This window comes from Dipteris shenzhenensis, chromosome 27 (assembly GCF_047967505.1).
Source record: "Dipteris shenzhenensis isolate YYH24624 ecotype China chromosome 27, Dip_SZ_1.0, whole genome shotgun sequence".
Taxonomy (NCBI): Eukaryota; Viridiplantae; Streptophyta; class Polypodiopsida; order Gleicheniales; family Dipteridaceae; genus Dipteris; species Dipteris shenzhenensis.
In genome coordinates, this window is record NC_141622.1 from 31270658 (window position 1) to 31287540 (window position 16883).

Here is a 16883-nt window from a genome sequence, read left to right on the forward strand (position 1 = left end):
AGATTGAGGAATCATTGTTCGAACAACCCCATCAATTGAACCCCTCAAGGCCAATTTTTGGGTTGCAATTTCTATCAACCCTAATTCTTCAGAAAATCCCTCAACGGAATACCCTTGTAATTCAAATTCTTGGGTTGAAATACATGACAGACCTTCCATCGCAGAACAATTAGGTGTCCGTTCATAACTCATGATGGAAGAATCTTCATGGAAGTATCAATGAGTAAAATCCTGACCAAAGATATGGTTCCCTTGATCTAACCTCGAAATGCCGCTACATGAGGATAATCAGTAAAAATTCAGTTGGCTATATCCAGTCAATGGTACTGTTCTAGACATGTATATAGTCAACCATCATAGGAATAGCATCTTATGTGATCCAAAGACTACGGAAATATACAATCCGAAATCTCTAAAAATAAGATCCACTATCGGATATCCTGTATAAACTCGTGCACAATAAACCGCTCCTATTACAAGATCATCCAGTTCTTAGGATCTCTTATCTAGGAACATCAAGTTCCAAACAAGGCACTGACATACCATCATCAGAAGAAATGTGATAACGCTCCGTGAGATTGAGTCTAAACTATGGAGCTCCAGGGTTGAACCCAAAAAATACATGGCTTCTCTCAGGGTAAAGAATCTTAGTCAGCCCTTGTTAAAAAAAAATCTAATCAGGTTGCCCCCAATTCAATTCAGCCTACTTGTACTTATTGTAGGAAGACTGTTGCAATAACCAATAACCAATCTTATTGCAGCATTCTTGATCCCAATAACCAATCTTATTGTAGGAAGACTGTTGCAAGTGTGAGAGCATGTCAGTGTCCTAAATTGTAAAGATCTTTCTACCAAAAAAGACAGCGCGTCCATTTTGAAGCAAAAGACATCTAAATGCCACCCCACTGAAATTCTATTATGAAGCATAAAAGAGGCCAATTTTGATGCTTGGGATACCGAAATAGACAGCGCATTGACACGCTGTTCATTTTGAAGCAAAAAACATCTAAATGCAACCCCACTGAAATTCTATTATGAAGCATAAAAGAGGCCAATTTTGATGCTTGGGATACCGAAATAGACAGCGCGTTGACACGCTGTCCATTTTGGTATCACAAGCATCAAAATTTCCTTCTTTACTCAAATATGAAGGTGGTACATGAAAGATACAATGGAGGATTTTAGATGTCCTTTTCCATTGAAATGGACAGCGCGTCAACGCGCTGTCCATTTCAATGGAAAGGGTATCCAAAATGCTCCTAACGTCATGGCTCTTCCAAATGCTTAAGGACTCACCACATGATTCTTTGCCACTGCAATAGCACTCTGACTGTCAGTGAGAATTGGAGAAGGACCCTCCAATGAAAGATGAAGATCAGCAAATAAACGACGCAGCCAAACACATTCAACTGTCGCTGTGAAAGCTGCCCTGTACTCAGCTTCACATGAAGAGGTAGCCACTGTAGATTGTTTCTTGCTCAACCAAGAAATACAAGCTTTGCCCAAAAAGAAACAATTGCCACTTGTGGACTCCCTAGTGTCATAGTCTCCAGCCCAATCTGAGTCACTGTAGGCATGCATCTGCAAGTCACCCCCCCTAGGAAACATCAAGCCAAAAGACTTGGTACCTTGCAAATAACGGAAGATGCGTTTTACAGCCTGCCAATGCATAGTCTTTGGGCTGTGCATATATCTGCTCACCTGAGAAACTGCAAACTGAATATCAGGTCATGTATTGCAGAGATAAATGAGGCATCCAACAGCCTGACTGTAGAGTGTGACATCAAATGATTCACCTGCTTCATGCATTGTAAGCTTCAGCCCTGGCTCCATGGGAGTAGCTATGGGCTTACAATCCTGCATGTTGAATCTGTCCAAGAGTTTTTGCACATATTTGGATTGAGACATACCGATGCCACTTTTCTCTTGAGTGAACTGGATCCCCAAATAAAAGTGTAGCAGCCCCAAATCTGACATGTCAAAAGTGGTCTGCAATTCAGCTTAAAAATTTGCAATATTATCTTCATTTGACCTTGTGAGCAGTAAGTCATCTACATAAAGAATGATGACTAAAATATCCCCCCCATCCTTCTTGATGTAGAGGGTGCTCTCAGTTGGACTGTTGTGCAGCCCCTTGCTGGTCAGAAAGGCATGAATTTTTGCATACCATGCACGTGGGGCTTGTTTCAGCCCATACAAAGCTTTATTCAGCTTGCATACTTGAAGTGCATTTCCTGAAATTTCAAAGCTTGGAGGTTGTTTGACATAAACCTCTAGAGATTTACATCCACTTAACTAACGACAAGGGCATAACAAGAATCTTCCCTAAAATGATGCATGCAAAGTTGTCTTGCTGTTGACGGGGGGACAGTGGTAATAGAACAACCTTTTACTCATTTGGAGGGTAAAACTGAGTACTTACCTTGCATGTTTGATTTAGTCACACTTGCTGTGTCTGACCACGAATGGTTACGAGGAAACATGTTTGCCTAATTTAGCTAGTAAGAAATTCTCTGGTGGCAGGAACTAATGATTGAGGAATTCCTTAATATTGAATGTACGTTTGGATCATTGAAAGAACAGTTGTTTAGAGAGGCTTTTAGCATTTATGTGTTGACCATATAGAGTAGTGTTATGCTGTGTGTTCTGGCTAAATCTTTGTCTTTGTATTGCTAGCTTATATCATCACTCTACCAGAGCATAATTGGATTGTGGCTGCGTTTTATTGTGATCAGGCTCATCAAAGATTTTGACCGTGAGATCAAAGAAGAGGAATCCAGCTATACTCCAGAGTTCAACAAGCAACTCAATGAGCGAAAACAATCTTTGGCAAGTATTACATGATATTGAGTTTCGGATGTTTTCTCCGCATCTTCCATCACGCATCAAGCACTACCTAATCATTTTCAATCTGACAGATCAAAGAGCTGAACAGCTATGTGGCATTACGAAAAACGTACGTTAAATCAAGATTCTTTTTGATGTTGTGTGAATGGTTACCATGAAATTAGGTTCTTGTTTTGTTTCCAAGATTTAAGTGAGAGTCTGAGGATAGCTAGCTGTGAATCACTGCCACGGTATACATGACACATTGGAAGCTCTGTGCACCAGGTATACAAGCACAATTGGGAACAAGAAAGCAGAGCTTTTAGATGGGGGAAGTGGAACTGGAGATCCTTTGGTTGATGAGAATGTCCGGATGGCCTCAAGTAAGAATCTTAACGTTTTCTTTATCTGATTTGTGCGGCACAGGATGATATTGAAGATAGTTTAGAAACAACGCCATTGTAGAGATTGAAGCTGAAACAAACCTGAATAGCTCACAGGTTGCTGAAAGTAGAAAACTTGTGTGATCCCTTTGAGTGGTAGATGAAACTTTAATGTGTGCGTAAAATTGCTCATCCTGGATGGCTCAAGATGGGCGACCTTCAAAAGATGACAGTCTAGCATTTTTCAATCAAGAGTCAAGGTCTCTAAAATTTAGATTCTATCTATTGTGCTCGATTAATCAAGAGAAATGATGCATGGTTTCTGTATGGGAACAATGCTTATAAGACTATGGACTTACACTGGGGATTTTGTGTGTCCTTTAAAGGATTACTTACAGGCGCAGAACAGCAACCAGGTCGGCAGGGCAGCAGACCCAGTCGGGTGTCTGCAGCAGGAGATCTGCTAGGTTTGCAGCAATGGTTGGCTGATAGACTGGTTTGCCAGTCTGTCGGCCAGATCAGGGTCTATATAAGGCCCTCCCCTATAGTCATTTTAGACATTCACTGTGGGCAGAACTGACCATGTAAACTGGGAGAAGAACTCACTGTAAAAGAGGAAGCGAATACTGTATACAGGGAAGATACCCTCACAGTAGAGCTGGAACTGAGGGCTGCTGAGGGACAGTCCCTATCTGCTGCTGTACTGGACCGAACCGGGCTGAGGACTAACTGAGGGGGGCCTGAAGAGCCTGCTGCAGACTCTCCTGGCCTGATCCTAATGCTTGGAACAGCTGCTGGCTGAAGGCTAGAGCCCAAAAGGTGGATGAGAAACGATTGGCCAAGGGGGCTGCCTTTTATAGGCCCCCTTGGGCCCTAGAAATGGCCGACCAGGAGCTGGTATTCCACTGGCTCCAACTCACTTGACTGCCATTTCTAGTTACTGCAGTCGGATCTGCCGTACTGCTGACATGGCAGCACCATACTGCTGCTGACTGCCTGCACCTGCTGATGTCTGTGGCAGTCCACGTGGCTGCCTGTGCAGCTGCTGATGTGGCTGCCTAGTATGCGACGGGCTGAGAATGCCTGTGACAGAGCATACTTTGTACACTTAGCTTGCAGACCAGCACCCTGCTGGAGAGCATTGTGGAGCACAGGAAAGCAGCAGTAAACCTAGGGATCTACATCAGCGATACCATACACAGGGAGTGTCCTTGCAGGACAGGAGTCCAGACATCTGCAGCACGCCTAGTTGCAGACCTACATCCAGTAGGTGGGCAGAAGGAGCTGTGGAGGAAGCCTCTGTGAACACAGAACTTTTGCAGGAGTGCTTAGCCTTGAGCAGCTATTGAAGCCTATCACAGAGGCGCATGGCAGAGAGGAGTTTCATATAGAGGGTGCAGAAAAACAGAGCCTTGTTTTGATATTACCTCAGGGATTGTTTCTAGAGGTGTTGGTACTCATGTTGGCAAGTTTTTTGTGCTGGAGATTCATCTATATATCGTTCTGTTTTGGCTATACATCTGAGTACTCTTTCAGATATGAATCACCCTTTTATATTTAAGTAAAGCCAATGTCTTTGAGCTGTGTTCCACATCAATATCCTGCATTTCGGTGTGAAACTTCCACTGCAGAGTAGTGCTGGCCTTAATCATGCAACCTACCTTTACTTTTTCTAACATGGTATCAGAGCTAGAAGGATAGCCTTACTCATGACCTGAAGCACAAAGCGTAGGACATCGAAGATGGGGAACCTTCTTCAACCTGAAGTGGAGTCCTTGCCTAGGGGGAAGGACCTCTCACATTCACAGGTGCTTGTGTGGCTTGCAGTTAGTGCAGAATAGGTCAGTAGACTTCAGGACATCCACACCAAGCCATGGGATCCAATCCACTGATTCCGAACCTTGGATTGTCTGAGAAGCTGGACAGAACCAACTATCAAATCTGGAAAAGGTTTGAAACCATCTAGTGGCCAGGGAGATCTGCGAAATGACGGAAGGCATGGAGCCAAAACCTGCTGATGTGTTGGACTTCTCAGGGAACATTGTAATTTTGGTAGACTCAGATAAGGTGAAAGACTGGAATTAAAGAAATGCAGTGGCTCTTTTCATGATCATCGGGAGATTGTGGATTTCAGTGACACCTCACATCCAGCTGGTAGACACAACACATGAGGCATGGAAGACCTTGCAGGATCTCTAGGAGACCAAGAATACATGGAGGATCATTATGCTTCAAAATCAACTATTCAAACTGAAGATAGTCTCGTGAAAATGAAGATTCTGAGAGAGAAACTCGGAGCAGTAAGTCATAAGGTGTAGCCATGCTTCTACTTAGTAAGCTTCCACCGTTGGAGAACGAACGAGGCCACCCACATCCGAGGAGCTTCAAGAAGAAGCTCAAATGAGGTTGTTCAACAGAAAGAATGCTGTTGCATTTGAAGCTTGTGACTGATGCCAATGGTGACAAAAGGGCTCTCATACCAAAGAGCAAATGTGGCAAATGGAAGCCACTCAAGCGCCATATCTCAAATTTCCGTCCTCCCTTCATCTCTCTCCATGCGCGGGGACAGCACAAGCCTCTTCAATAGCCTTGCACAGTGATCTACATCTATGGTGTGGCAGTGTTGGCCTTGGTCGAGATTTGATTGTTTCTTAGGCATTCGTGGGTCAGTCTCAATGTCGAAGGGTGACCCTTGGCATTGCATCCACATACAAAGCACAAAAAAACACATGCAACCACATAAAAGCACACCTAAAAGTACATAAATGCACAAAAAAGCGGAAGGTGCCAGTGCTAATATCTCATTATCTCTGGGAAGGTGCCAGTGCCATATCGTCATTTTCCCGGAGCCTTTCCCCTACCGCCTTCTAGGAGGACCCGAGCTTGGCACTTTCACTGTCAGGAACATAAAAGCACACCTCAAAGCACATAAAAGCACAAAAAGGCACACATAAAAGCACAAAAAAACACATGCAGGTACATAAAAGCATACCTGAAAGCACATAAAAGCACACCTCAAAGCACACAAAAGCACAAAAAAACACATGCAAGCACATAAAAGCACACCTAAAAGTACATAGAAGCACAAAAAAGCACATAAAAGCACACCTTAAAGCAGATAATGAAGAGTGTTATTTGTATATTTTGCAGGTCTCCAAGTATAAAGCAAATTCTTCCCTATTTGGGGAAGGGGGTCCTCAGGGGATATAGGGATCCGATTTGGTGTCGTCTACATTCTCTCTCTAACTCTAAAACTCTCTCTCTCTCTCTCTTTCTCTCTGTGGTGCATACACATACGCCTCGTAAAACGGTTTAAAGATCGTCTCGTTGTGATTACACGATCATTGACCGTTGCATGTTACATTGTTATCAGAGCTTCGGTCCGTAATCCAGCTTGATTACCGTGAGTGCATGGTCTTGTTGAGATCCGAAAAGGATATGAAAAAAAAAAAAGCCCCAAATGGTTGGCCAGAAAGGTTGCAAAATCGTCTTCTTCTACCGTTGCCATTGCTTTGGTTCTCCTAGCCTCGCCTACCTCAGCTACAAACACAGTTCTACTTGCTCTGAACGCCGTACCCTTGGTGGTCTTTGAAGGTAAGGAGGAGGGTGTGCTTGACGAGCAAAAGAAGATCCTCATCAGAGCCTATGGCACGGCTAAAGAGCAATGGTTTATTGTTTTATTTGACATGGGAAGTTCAGAAGATGCTATATCCCCTCGGATGGTGTGTACTTTAGTGTCTTGTGAGCTTGTGGTGGACGGGCTACTCGTGGACTTCATCCTCACATCATTATTAGTATGCGACATGATACTGCGGATCTAGTGGTTCCAAGAATATTTACTTGTGTCGGATTGACGACATGATTCCTTCACAATTGTCGAAGGAGTACTTGAGTTGGCCATCATCCGCGGGGACATAAGTATTCTTGGTATTCCTCTAATCTCCCACATCCAAGTAGCCTGAGCTGTTCGGAAAGGTGCGGTGTGCGCACTGGTGTATGTCCGCTGTCAGCTAAATTCAGTGCAGCTAGCTCCTTCTTTTGGGGCAGGCCATGGAGCCTCCAAATTCCAAGTGCAATATCCTCCAGACGAGAAAGCAAAAGAACATTGCTCCACAAGGCCCACTACTTGAACTGGCGCCTAATGTGGCATCAAAAGCAACATCAGAATCAAAATATTTGATGAATCAACCTCCAAACTGCACATTGAAGACCAAAGTGTCCTCACCTCTATCTCACGAGAGAAACTGACCTGAAGAGGGATACCCCATCTCTAGAGGCGCACTCTAGAGGCCCACTTAACTGGTGCCTAGTGTGGGCATCAAAAGCAACATCGGAATCAAAATATCTGACCAATCAACCTCCAAATTGCACATTGAAGACCAAAGTGTCCTCACCTCTATCTCACGAGAGACTATGACGTGAAGAGGGACACCCCATCTCTAGAGGCTTACTCTAGAGGGATACTTGCATTTGTTTGAGCAATCCTCTTGCCATTCCCTTTGAGGTGACTGAAGTTTGTTCTTCGGCATATAAAATAGGACCTCTCTCCCACTAGTATACTAGGAGCTCCAAGATATTATGCTTTGGGATGATCTACCACTACAACTTCCGCCTCATAGACCCAAGGACCATCGGATTGAATTAGTCCCAGACTCTATGCCTCCCAGTAAGCTTTTGTATCGGTTATCGGAGTCTATGGATGCAGAGTTAGAACAAGAGCTCACTCAATTATTGTGCGCTTGGTTTTTCGGCCATCCTTATCACCTTTTGTGCTCCAATTATATTTGTCCAAAAAAAGGATAAGTTTACACAACTATGCGTCGACTAGAGGGCACTCAATAAGATTACGATTAGCAATAAATTTCCAATGACCCGCATAGAATATATCTCAATATTGTGCAAAATATTTTCCTAAGATAGACCTTAAGAGTAGTTATCATCAGGTCCAATATTCGACGTTGACATCCCAAAGACATCGTTTAGGACAAAGCGAGCTCATTATGAGTTTGTAGTCATGCCATGCAGTCTCAAAAATGCACCACCAACATTCAATAAGATGATGTTGCGGTTGTTCGCTCAGCAGAAAGGAGTGTGCCTGTTCATCTTTTAATCTTCTCAGCCACAACGGAGCAGCACTTAAGAGATTTGCTGAAAGCTCTTTAGCTTCTGCACTACAATGAGTTATATCGCAATGCAAAAAAGTAAGTTCGGTTTGATGGAAATCCAATTCTTGGGTTATATCATCAGTGCCAATGGCATTCACTTGGACTGCGAAAAGGTTTAAGCAATCAGAAGCTGGGCAGTCCCCATGACGGCTCAGGAGACCCAATCTTTTGTAGGGCTTTGCCAGGCCTACAATTCTCACATGTCTGGATTTTCCACAACTTCACCACCCTTAACAGATCTATTGAAAGGAGTTAAGACACGCCGGAAAAAGATTTCAGTTACCGGGCGCAGCTTTGCAGGCCTTCCACGACCTACAATGGTTGGCCACTACAGCTCCTATTATGAAAATAGCATCTTGTGAATCCTTGGGTTCCTGCATAAATTGACTCACTTAGTGGACTGCATATCTGATGTCAGGCCTGGTAGTAGTTAGTGTTGGGGGTAAAGGCACATTGCCAACCCTTAATTAAAGAATTAAAGATAGGACACCTATGACTATCTTAAGACAGTCATAGGGTAAACCTAATCCTAATAAAACATAAGTGAGTTTGTGGTGTGGCTCACTATCACTTCACACCCGCACTAGAGTGTCACTCTCTCTCACTCTTACTCTCTTGCTCTCTTCCACTTCTCTCCCCCGTACAACTGGTATCAGAGCCTCCTCTCCCAAGCCCCCTCTTCCTTGTCTACTCCTTTCCGTACGGACGTACGGCCAGATCCGTACGGCCGTACGCCGTACGTGCGACTGTACGGACGGACTGCGACGTACAGTGCGCAGGCGGCGGCGACAGCGCGGGCACGGGTCAGATCAACGTCACGGGCGTGGTCACGGTGGTGGTCGCTGGTCGCGGGTCTCCGTGCACAGGAGCTGCTAGCTGCAGCTCGAGGCGCCGTATCCAGCTAGCAACCAGCAGCTGCTACTAGCTGCTAAGCCTTTCGAGGCATTGTGAGGGCGCAGGGGCAGTAGATCAGGGCGTCGTCGATTTGCGATACTGTATCAGGCAGCTCCACAGCTGCTCGGCGCAGCTATTCCACAGCAGCAGCCGTACGGACTGTCCGTACAGTCGTACGGACTGCCGTACAACTGTACGGACGACGGTCCTTCATCCACCTGCAGGTACAGTACGGTTGGCGTCGATAGCAGGGTACAGAAGTACAGCGAACTTGTTTGTGTTGCTGCAAAGACTCAACTCGTTTTTTTTTTGGGAAGCGTGCTGCTGTGAGGAAAGAAGTACAGCAGGTACTCTGTACTCTGCAGGGGACAGAAGTACAGCAGTACATGAAGCATTTCGGATACATTCCTGGAGCATTCTAGCAGTATACTGTGCATTTGTTGAGGTACATCAGGTACTCTCGTGTCACTCACGCTTGAGGTGACTTGTGCCACAGTGGTGGTGTTTGTGCAGTTACTTGTCATTCAGGAAGGTCAGATGCTTGTTTTGCAGAAGCTTCTATGCATTTACTGAGTGCAATTCTCAGTTTTGGGTGACCATTTCAAAGGGCTTTTGCCTGGATGTGTTTGCAGTATATGCCTTGAGGCAGTGTGTAGCCAGGGAGCACACATTTGCTTTGTTTCCGCAGTGCATTTGGTGACATTTGTTGCAGGTCACATTCTTTGTACGCACTTTGAAAATCTCAGTTGAGCCACGCTTGGTCAGGGCGCATCGAGTTTACTCGGTCCCTAACTGCCCATCGTTGACAGTGCTCAAAAGATTTTCTTCTTGGTGTTTGTACGTTGTGATTTGTGTTGTTACTGAGTACACAGGGGCAGTCTATGCATTGCACATTGTCAGGTACAAGTGTCAGAGAGATTTCATATTGCATGCTACCTCAGTGTTGAGGTGTTCTCCACTTGATTCAGGTGTCAGATCAAGGGGCTTTTGCCCAGACTTTGTTTGATAGCACTTCGGTTACCGACAGAGATCTTCAGATGCATTTTCTTCCCTTGGTATAAGGGTGATTGCTTGGGATTTATCCCACTTACTGTTGCAGGTTTTGTGACAGGCTGAAGGGTCATTTACTGTTTTTTGGGGTGTTTGTCAAGTGGTTTCTGCAATTTAACTCAGTGCCATACCTCATCTGAGGTGGGAGAAGTGATCAGTACAGTCAGTACAGCAGTGTTTACAGCAGTGTTGGTGGTTTTGTCAGATGATTGTGCACTGTTAAGCACTTGTTGAGCAGCAGCAGCAGTCTGAAATCACTGTTTTTTATGCCTTTTTTGAGCTCAGAACAGTTTGTCAGAAGGTACAGTATTTGCAGGGACATTTACTGTTTTGCTGCAGATTTTACTGACAGTAAAAACAGCACCATTGAGAGTGCTTCTGGCTCTTGAATAGAGCAGGCTTTTCTGAGAAATCAGAACTTTTATTCAGTCTTTTTTACTTCCAGGGAGTCAGGTACTTTCCTCATCTGATATGGCATCAGGAGGAGGTGATTCTTCAATTCTGAACATAAAGAAACTGGAAGGAGCACATAACTATGCATTATGGGCAGAACAGTGCTTGAATGTACTTCTGTTAAAGAAGATTGCTAAGCCCATAAGGGTAAAGGGTGTCAAGCCATCTGATATGGCAGCTGATGACTGGGAAGAGCTTGATTTGTCCGCGAGGGCAGCTATCATGCTCACTATTTCAGACACTCTTGTGTTCAATGTACAGGCTGAAAAGACCTCTTATGGTCTATGGCAAAGACTAGAAGAATTATATGCCCAAAAGAGCTCAGCCAGTAAGGTTTATTGGCTGAAGAAGCTGGTTGATCTTCGCATGAAGGAAGGTACAGCTATGACCTCACACTTGAGTGAGTTCAATGCTATCTTTACACAGCTGATTGCACAGGGGTTGAACCTTGATGAGGAGTTCAAGGCTACTTTCTTGCTGTGTACCCTCCCTGAGAGTTGGGACACTTTCAAGACCACCCTGTCAAACTCAAATGCCACTCTTATTTATGCTGATGTAGAGAGCTCTCTCCTTATGGAGGAGATGAGCAGGAAGAATAATGCGGGCAGCAAGTCTTCAAATGCTTTGCAGGTACAGGATAGAGGCAGGACTCAGCAGAAGGGGAGATCTGCTAGTAAGTCCAAATCCCGCAGTCAGTCCCGTGGCAAAAAGGACATTGAATGCTTTTATTGTGGCAAGAAGGGACATGTGAAGTCGAAGTGCTTCAAGTTCATACGGGATCAGAAAGCCAAGAAGGCTGAAACAAAGGATGCAGGAAATGCAAGCAAAGGCAAAGGCAAGGCCAAGGCAGATGACTTGGATGCAGTGAATGTTGCAGCAGAGGACAGTGACAGTGACATACATGATGTTTTATGCTCTTCTGCTGTAATAGCACATGCTTTGGTTATTGATGGCCATGACATGCACACCTGGCTCTTGGATTCAGGTGCCTCTTTTCATGTTACTCCTCATAGGGAGTGGTTTACTTCCTACACAGGTACTCATGGAGTTGTTCATCTTGGGAACAACTATGCATGTCAGATTGCAGGGATTAGCAGTATACAGATAGTACTTCCTGATGGACAGTCATTTATGCTTGATGGTGTTCGCCATGTGCCGCAAATCAAGAAAAATCTGATTAGCACTGGCTTATTAGATGACAGTGGTTACCACACCACATTTGGGGATTCCAAATGGGTGATTACTGATGGCCAGACTGTAGTGGCTGAGGGTTTTAAGAGTGATACCTTGTACCCTCTTTATGTTTCCAGTGTTGGTAATCATGTTGTTGCCATAACCGAGCTGCCAAAGGTTTCATTGTGGCATAGCCGGTTGGGACACATGTCTGTGAAAGGAATGCAAGAACTATCACGTTTGGGTTATCTGCCGCCTCTCTCTTTTTCAGATTTGCCTACTTGTGATCATTGTATTTTTGGCAAGCATTCTGTGACTCCTCATAAGAGGAGATCTCCCCAGAATAGAGCACCACTTGATCTAGTGCACACTGATTTGTGTGAAATGCCACAGTTATCACTAGGGGGTGCAAAATATTTTATTACTTTCATTGATGATGCCACACGTAAGGTGTGGGTCTATTTCTTGAAGCATAAGGGAGATGCCTTAGATGCTTTCAAGAGGTTTGTCGCTTAGGTTGAGAATCGGACAGGTCGTAGGCTGAAATGCCTCAGATCCGATAATGGGGGTGAGTATGTGTCACATGCTTTTGTGCAGTTTTGCCAAGCTAAGGGCATCAAACAGGAACTCACAGCCCCTCATAATGCATCTCAAAATGGTGCAAGTGAGCGGATGAATCGAACTATTCAGGAGAAGGTTCGATGTATGTTGTCTTATGCTGCATTACCCCATGGCTTTTGGGCAGAAGCCGTGCAAACAGCAGTTCACATTATTAACAGGTCACCAAATAAGGCTTTGGAGTTGAATGTGCCAGAGGAGGTGTGGTCTGGCAAGCCTCCCTCATATAAGCACTTACGTGTATTTAGCTGCGAGTGCTTTGCTCATGTACGCAAAGATCTACGCACCAAACTGGATCCAAAGTCTATCAGATGCATCTTTATGGGTTATGGTGACGAAGGTGAAATGGGGTACAGGTTATGGGATCCCGTTAAACGGAAGATTATACGCAGCAATGATGTCATCTTTAAAGAAGATAGTGTACACAAGGAACCCGTGCAACCTGTGGAATACAGGAGGGTTATTTATGATGATGTTGGACAGCAAAATATGCCCATTTATATGCAGCAGCAGGCTGCTGCAGATCACCCTGTTCAAGAGGGTATACAGGCTGAAAATCAGCCAGATAATTTTGCCAATGATGCACCACTGGATGTGCCAACAGATGGGGCTGTAGAACAGCCAGATATGGTGGTACAGCCACCCGTCATGCATGAAGAACAGGCTGGACAGCAGCCTAATTCGGAACATTTTGTGAGGAGGAGCACCCGTGCACAACGGCCTCCTGCCAGGTTTGTTCCAGGAGCCAATAATGTGGCTGATTTTATCATGCTGACTGATTGTGGTGAGCCTTCCAGCTTCAAGGAAGCTATGGGAAGAACAGAGAAAAAGAAGTGGGAGAAAGCCATGCAGTCAGAAATGGACTCCCTACTTCAGAATGATACATGGGACTTGGTGCAGCTACCTGCAGGCAGAAAGGTTTTGCCATGCAAGTGGGTTACAAAGTCAAGGTGGATTCAAATGCTTTACCTCGGTATAAGGCCAGATTGGTTGCCAAGGGATTTAAGCAGGAAAAGGGCATTGACTTTGATGAGATTTTTTCCCCTGTAGTCAAGATGACTACTTTGAGAGCAGTGTTAGCTCTTGTTGCTCATGATGACATGGATTTATGTCAGATGGATGTGAAGACAGCTTTTCTTCACGGAGATCTTCATGATGAGATCTATATGAGTCAGCCAGAGGGATATGCTGTTAAAGGGAAAGAACAGCTTGTGTGTAAGCTCAAGAGGAGCTTGTATGGACTCAAGCAAGCGCCAAGGGAATGGTACAAGAAGTTTGATGCCTTCATGCAGTCCCAAGGGTATCATCGGTGTGAGACCGATCATTGCTTGTACACCAAACGGGCAAAGGATGGCAGTTTGATGCTACTCATTCTATATGTGGATGACATGCTTATTGCCAGTAAATCTCAGCATGAGATTAGTGCTTTGAAGAAACAACTGCATAAGTCTTTTGACATGAAAGACTTGGGTGATGCAAATCATATTCTTGGCATGCGTATTACTCGTGACAGGTCCAAGCGACTTTTGTTTCTGTCACAGAAAGAGTATATTGACAAAGTACTGCAGAGGTTTAAAATGGAGGGGGGGAAGTCTACTAGTACCCCGTTGCCTCCACATTTAAAACTCAGCAGTAAGGACAGCCCCAGATCAGATGATGATAAGGCTGAAATGGCCAAGGTTCCGTATGCATCTGCAGTTGGATCTTTGATGTATGCCATGGTTGCCACTCGTCCGGATATTGCTTTTGCGGTGGGAGTCATCAGCAGGTATATGGCAAATCCAGGCAAGCGGCATTGGGAAGCAGTGAAAGGTGTCTTGAGGTATCTCAAGGGTACCAAAGACTTGTGCATATGCTATGGTAGGCAGGATGCATTGGTGCATGGTTTTACAGATTCAGACTATGCAGGGAATGCCGATAACCGGAAGTCTACTACCGGTTATATTTTCACATTTGCAGGAGGTGCTATATCATGGGTGTCTCGGTTGCAGAAATGCGTTGCACTGTCAACCACAGAAGCTGAATATGTTGCAGCCACTGAGGCTTGCAAGGAAGCAATATGGCTTACTCGGCTGGTGGGAGATTTGGGCATTACAGGAGATATGCCAGTTTTGCATTGTGATAGTCAGAGTGCTATCATGTTGGCAAAGAATCCGGTCTTTCATCAGAAGACCAAGCACATAGAAGTGAAATATCATTTCATCAGGGAGGTACTGGAAGACAAGCGACTTGAGCTTGTGAAAGTGCATACTGATGATAATCCTGCAGATGTGCTCACTAAGAGCTTGCCTACAGAGCGGTTTGCACATTGCCGCCACATCATGGGATTAGGATGAGACCATTCTTACTTTATGGTCTTGTATACAGTAACTGTATATTGCTGTAATTTTTATTCTTTTCTCCCCTTTAGGCACATTGGCCTTTAGGTGGGAGGTTGTTGGGGGTAAAGGCACATTGCCAACCCTTAATTAAAGAATTAAAGATAGGACACCTATGACTGTCTTAAGACAGTCATAGGGTAAACCTAATCCTAATAAAACATAAGTGAGTTTGTGGTGTGGCTCACTATCACTTCACACCCGCACTAGAGTGTCACTCTCTCTCACTCTTACTCTCTTGCTCTCTTCCACTTCTCTCCCCCGTACAGTTAGATAGATAAGGCTGCCCACAACTGCCTGTATTGTGCATCAACTAAGGCTGAAGTGTGATGTACTTTCAGCTTGTCAATGACATCCATGGGAGTCTTCATAGTTTTACAATCTTGCATTTTAAACTTCTTTACAATATCTTTGAGATATTTGACCTGAGATAGAATACTCCTGTTAGTGAGCTGCCAAATTTCTATTCCCAAGCAACATTGCATCAGTCCCAAATGTTCCATTTCAAATGACTTGCTAAGACCAGCTTTAAATGCTGCAATATGTGCACCATTGTTGCCTTTTATCAAAATATGATCCATATATAAGATTCCAAGCACCAGATCACTTGGGTGGCAGGCTTTTCTTCCCCTTTATGTACAAAGCCTTGAGGCTACTATACATAAACCTCCTCTTCCAGATGACACTATTTAAGAAAGCTGATTTCACACATCTAGAAGATTGGCAGAACATATCGTGAGTTTTGCTACAGGTGCAAAGGTCTTTGAATAATCAATGCCTTCAACCTGACTATATCGCTTTCCAAGAATTCCTCTTGATTCTGAAAGCCCATATTTAATGCCTATGGTTGTTTTATCTTATGGTAACTCACATAACTTTGATGTTTGTTTTTAATGATTATACTTAGACTCCAGGGCATCCCCCCAGGCTCCATTTTTTACGTGATGATGATCTCCATGTACTATCATAGGTTTCTATATCCATCTTGGACGAACATGTGTAACCATGATATAGATTCCAGGTATTCCTGAAGCATTTCTAGGATACTTCAGCCATACCATGGAGGGGGGTTTGTTAGCACTTAGCCCTAGTATGTGACTTGTAGGTCAGGTCAACTCATACAGTTGACTTATTTGATCAACCATATGGTTGACTTGGAGGCCATATATGCCACCGCGTTGTACTTTCTCATTATCCATTTGCAAGAACTCACGTTTGCTTAAGCTAGTTGTTTGCTCCCTTGCACTCCACTCCCATTCCATTGCTTCCCGCACCCAACACGTGTGTGGACAACATCTGGATGTTCCTTTGCCAGATCTGCCCTCCATGGTGGTCTCCCTTGCCAGGTACATGTCCTTTCACATGACAGCTCATATGCTGCCTATGTGGCAGCCCCATGCCTATTACTACTCTATGGTCCGCCCCCCTGATGCACTCCTCATATGGGGGCTCACAAGTGGGGAGGTGACCGGTCCTAGTCCAACACTATACCCCTCAACAAAGCGGGGCGATTGAGAGAAAGAACATGGTGAAATTGGAGTGCCCCAAGGCTATGCTTAGAGATAAAAATGTGCATAACTATTAGTGACTGAAGCTATAAATTCAGTAGTGTATTTATTGAGTAGAGAACCTACAAAGGCTGTCCCAGATATCACACCTGAGGAGGCTTTCACAAACAGCATCTTTGGCTACAACAGTTAAAAACACCTCAGGATCTTTGGCTGCAAGGCATATGCTCATGTTCCAAGTGAGAAGAGGACGAAGCTGGATGTTAAAATCTATCAAATGCATCATTATTGAGAATGTAAATTAGAAAAAGGCATACAAGTTATAGGACATGCAAGACATGAAGCTAAAAATCAGATGGATGTTGTTTGATGACTCTCAGCAAAATCAGCAGCCAAGCACTTTGGATATGGAAGAAGACGATGCACAGTGAGAGG

The 16883-nt window shown here is 44.4% G+C and overlaps 1 protein-coding gene across 1 annotated transcript in view; it reads left to right on the forward strand.

The window, feature by feature from the left end:
- The window catches only part of LOC147884165 (putative plant SNARE 12), a 71389-nt gene that overhangs the window by 14839 nt on the left and 39667 nt on the right, over positions 1-16883 (forward strand). Inside the window, exons 3-5 of the mRNA XM_087398247.1 lie at positions 2736-2829; positions 2919-2956; positions 3112-3209. Coding sequence (XP_087254373.1) covers positions 2736-2829; positions 2919-2956; positions 3112-3209 — 230 coding nt within the window. The remainder of the gene's footprint in view (positions 1-2735; positions 2830-2918; positions 2957-3111; positions 3210-16883) is intronic.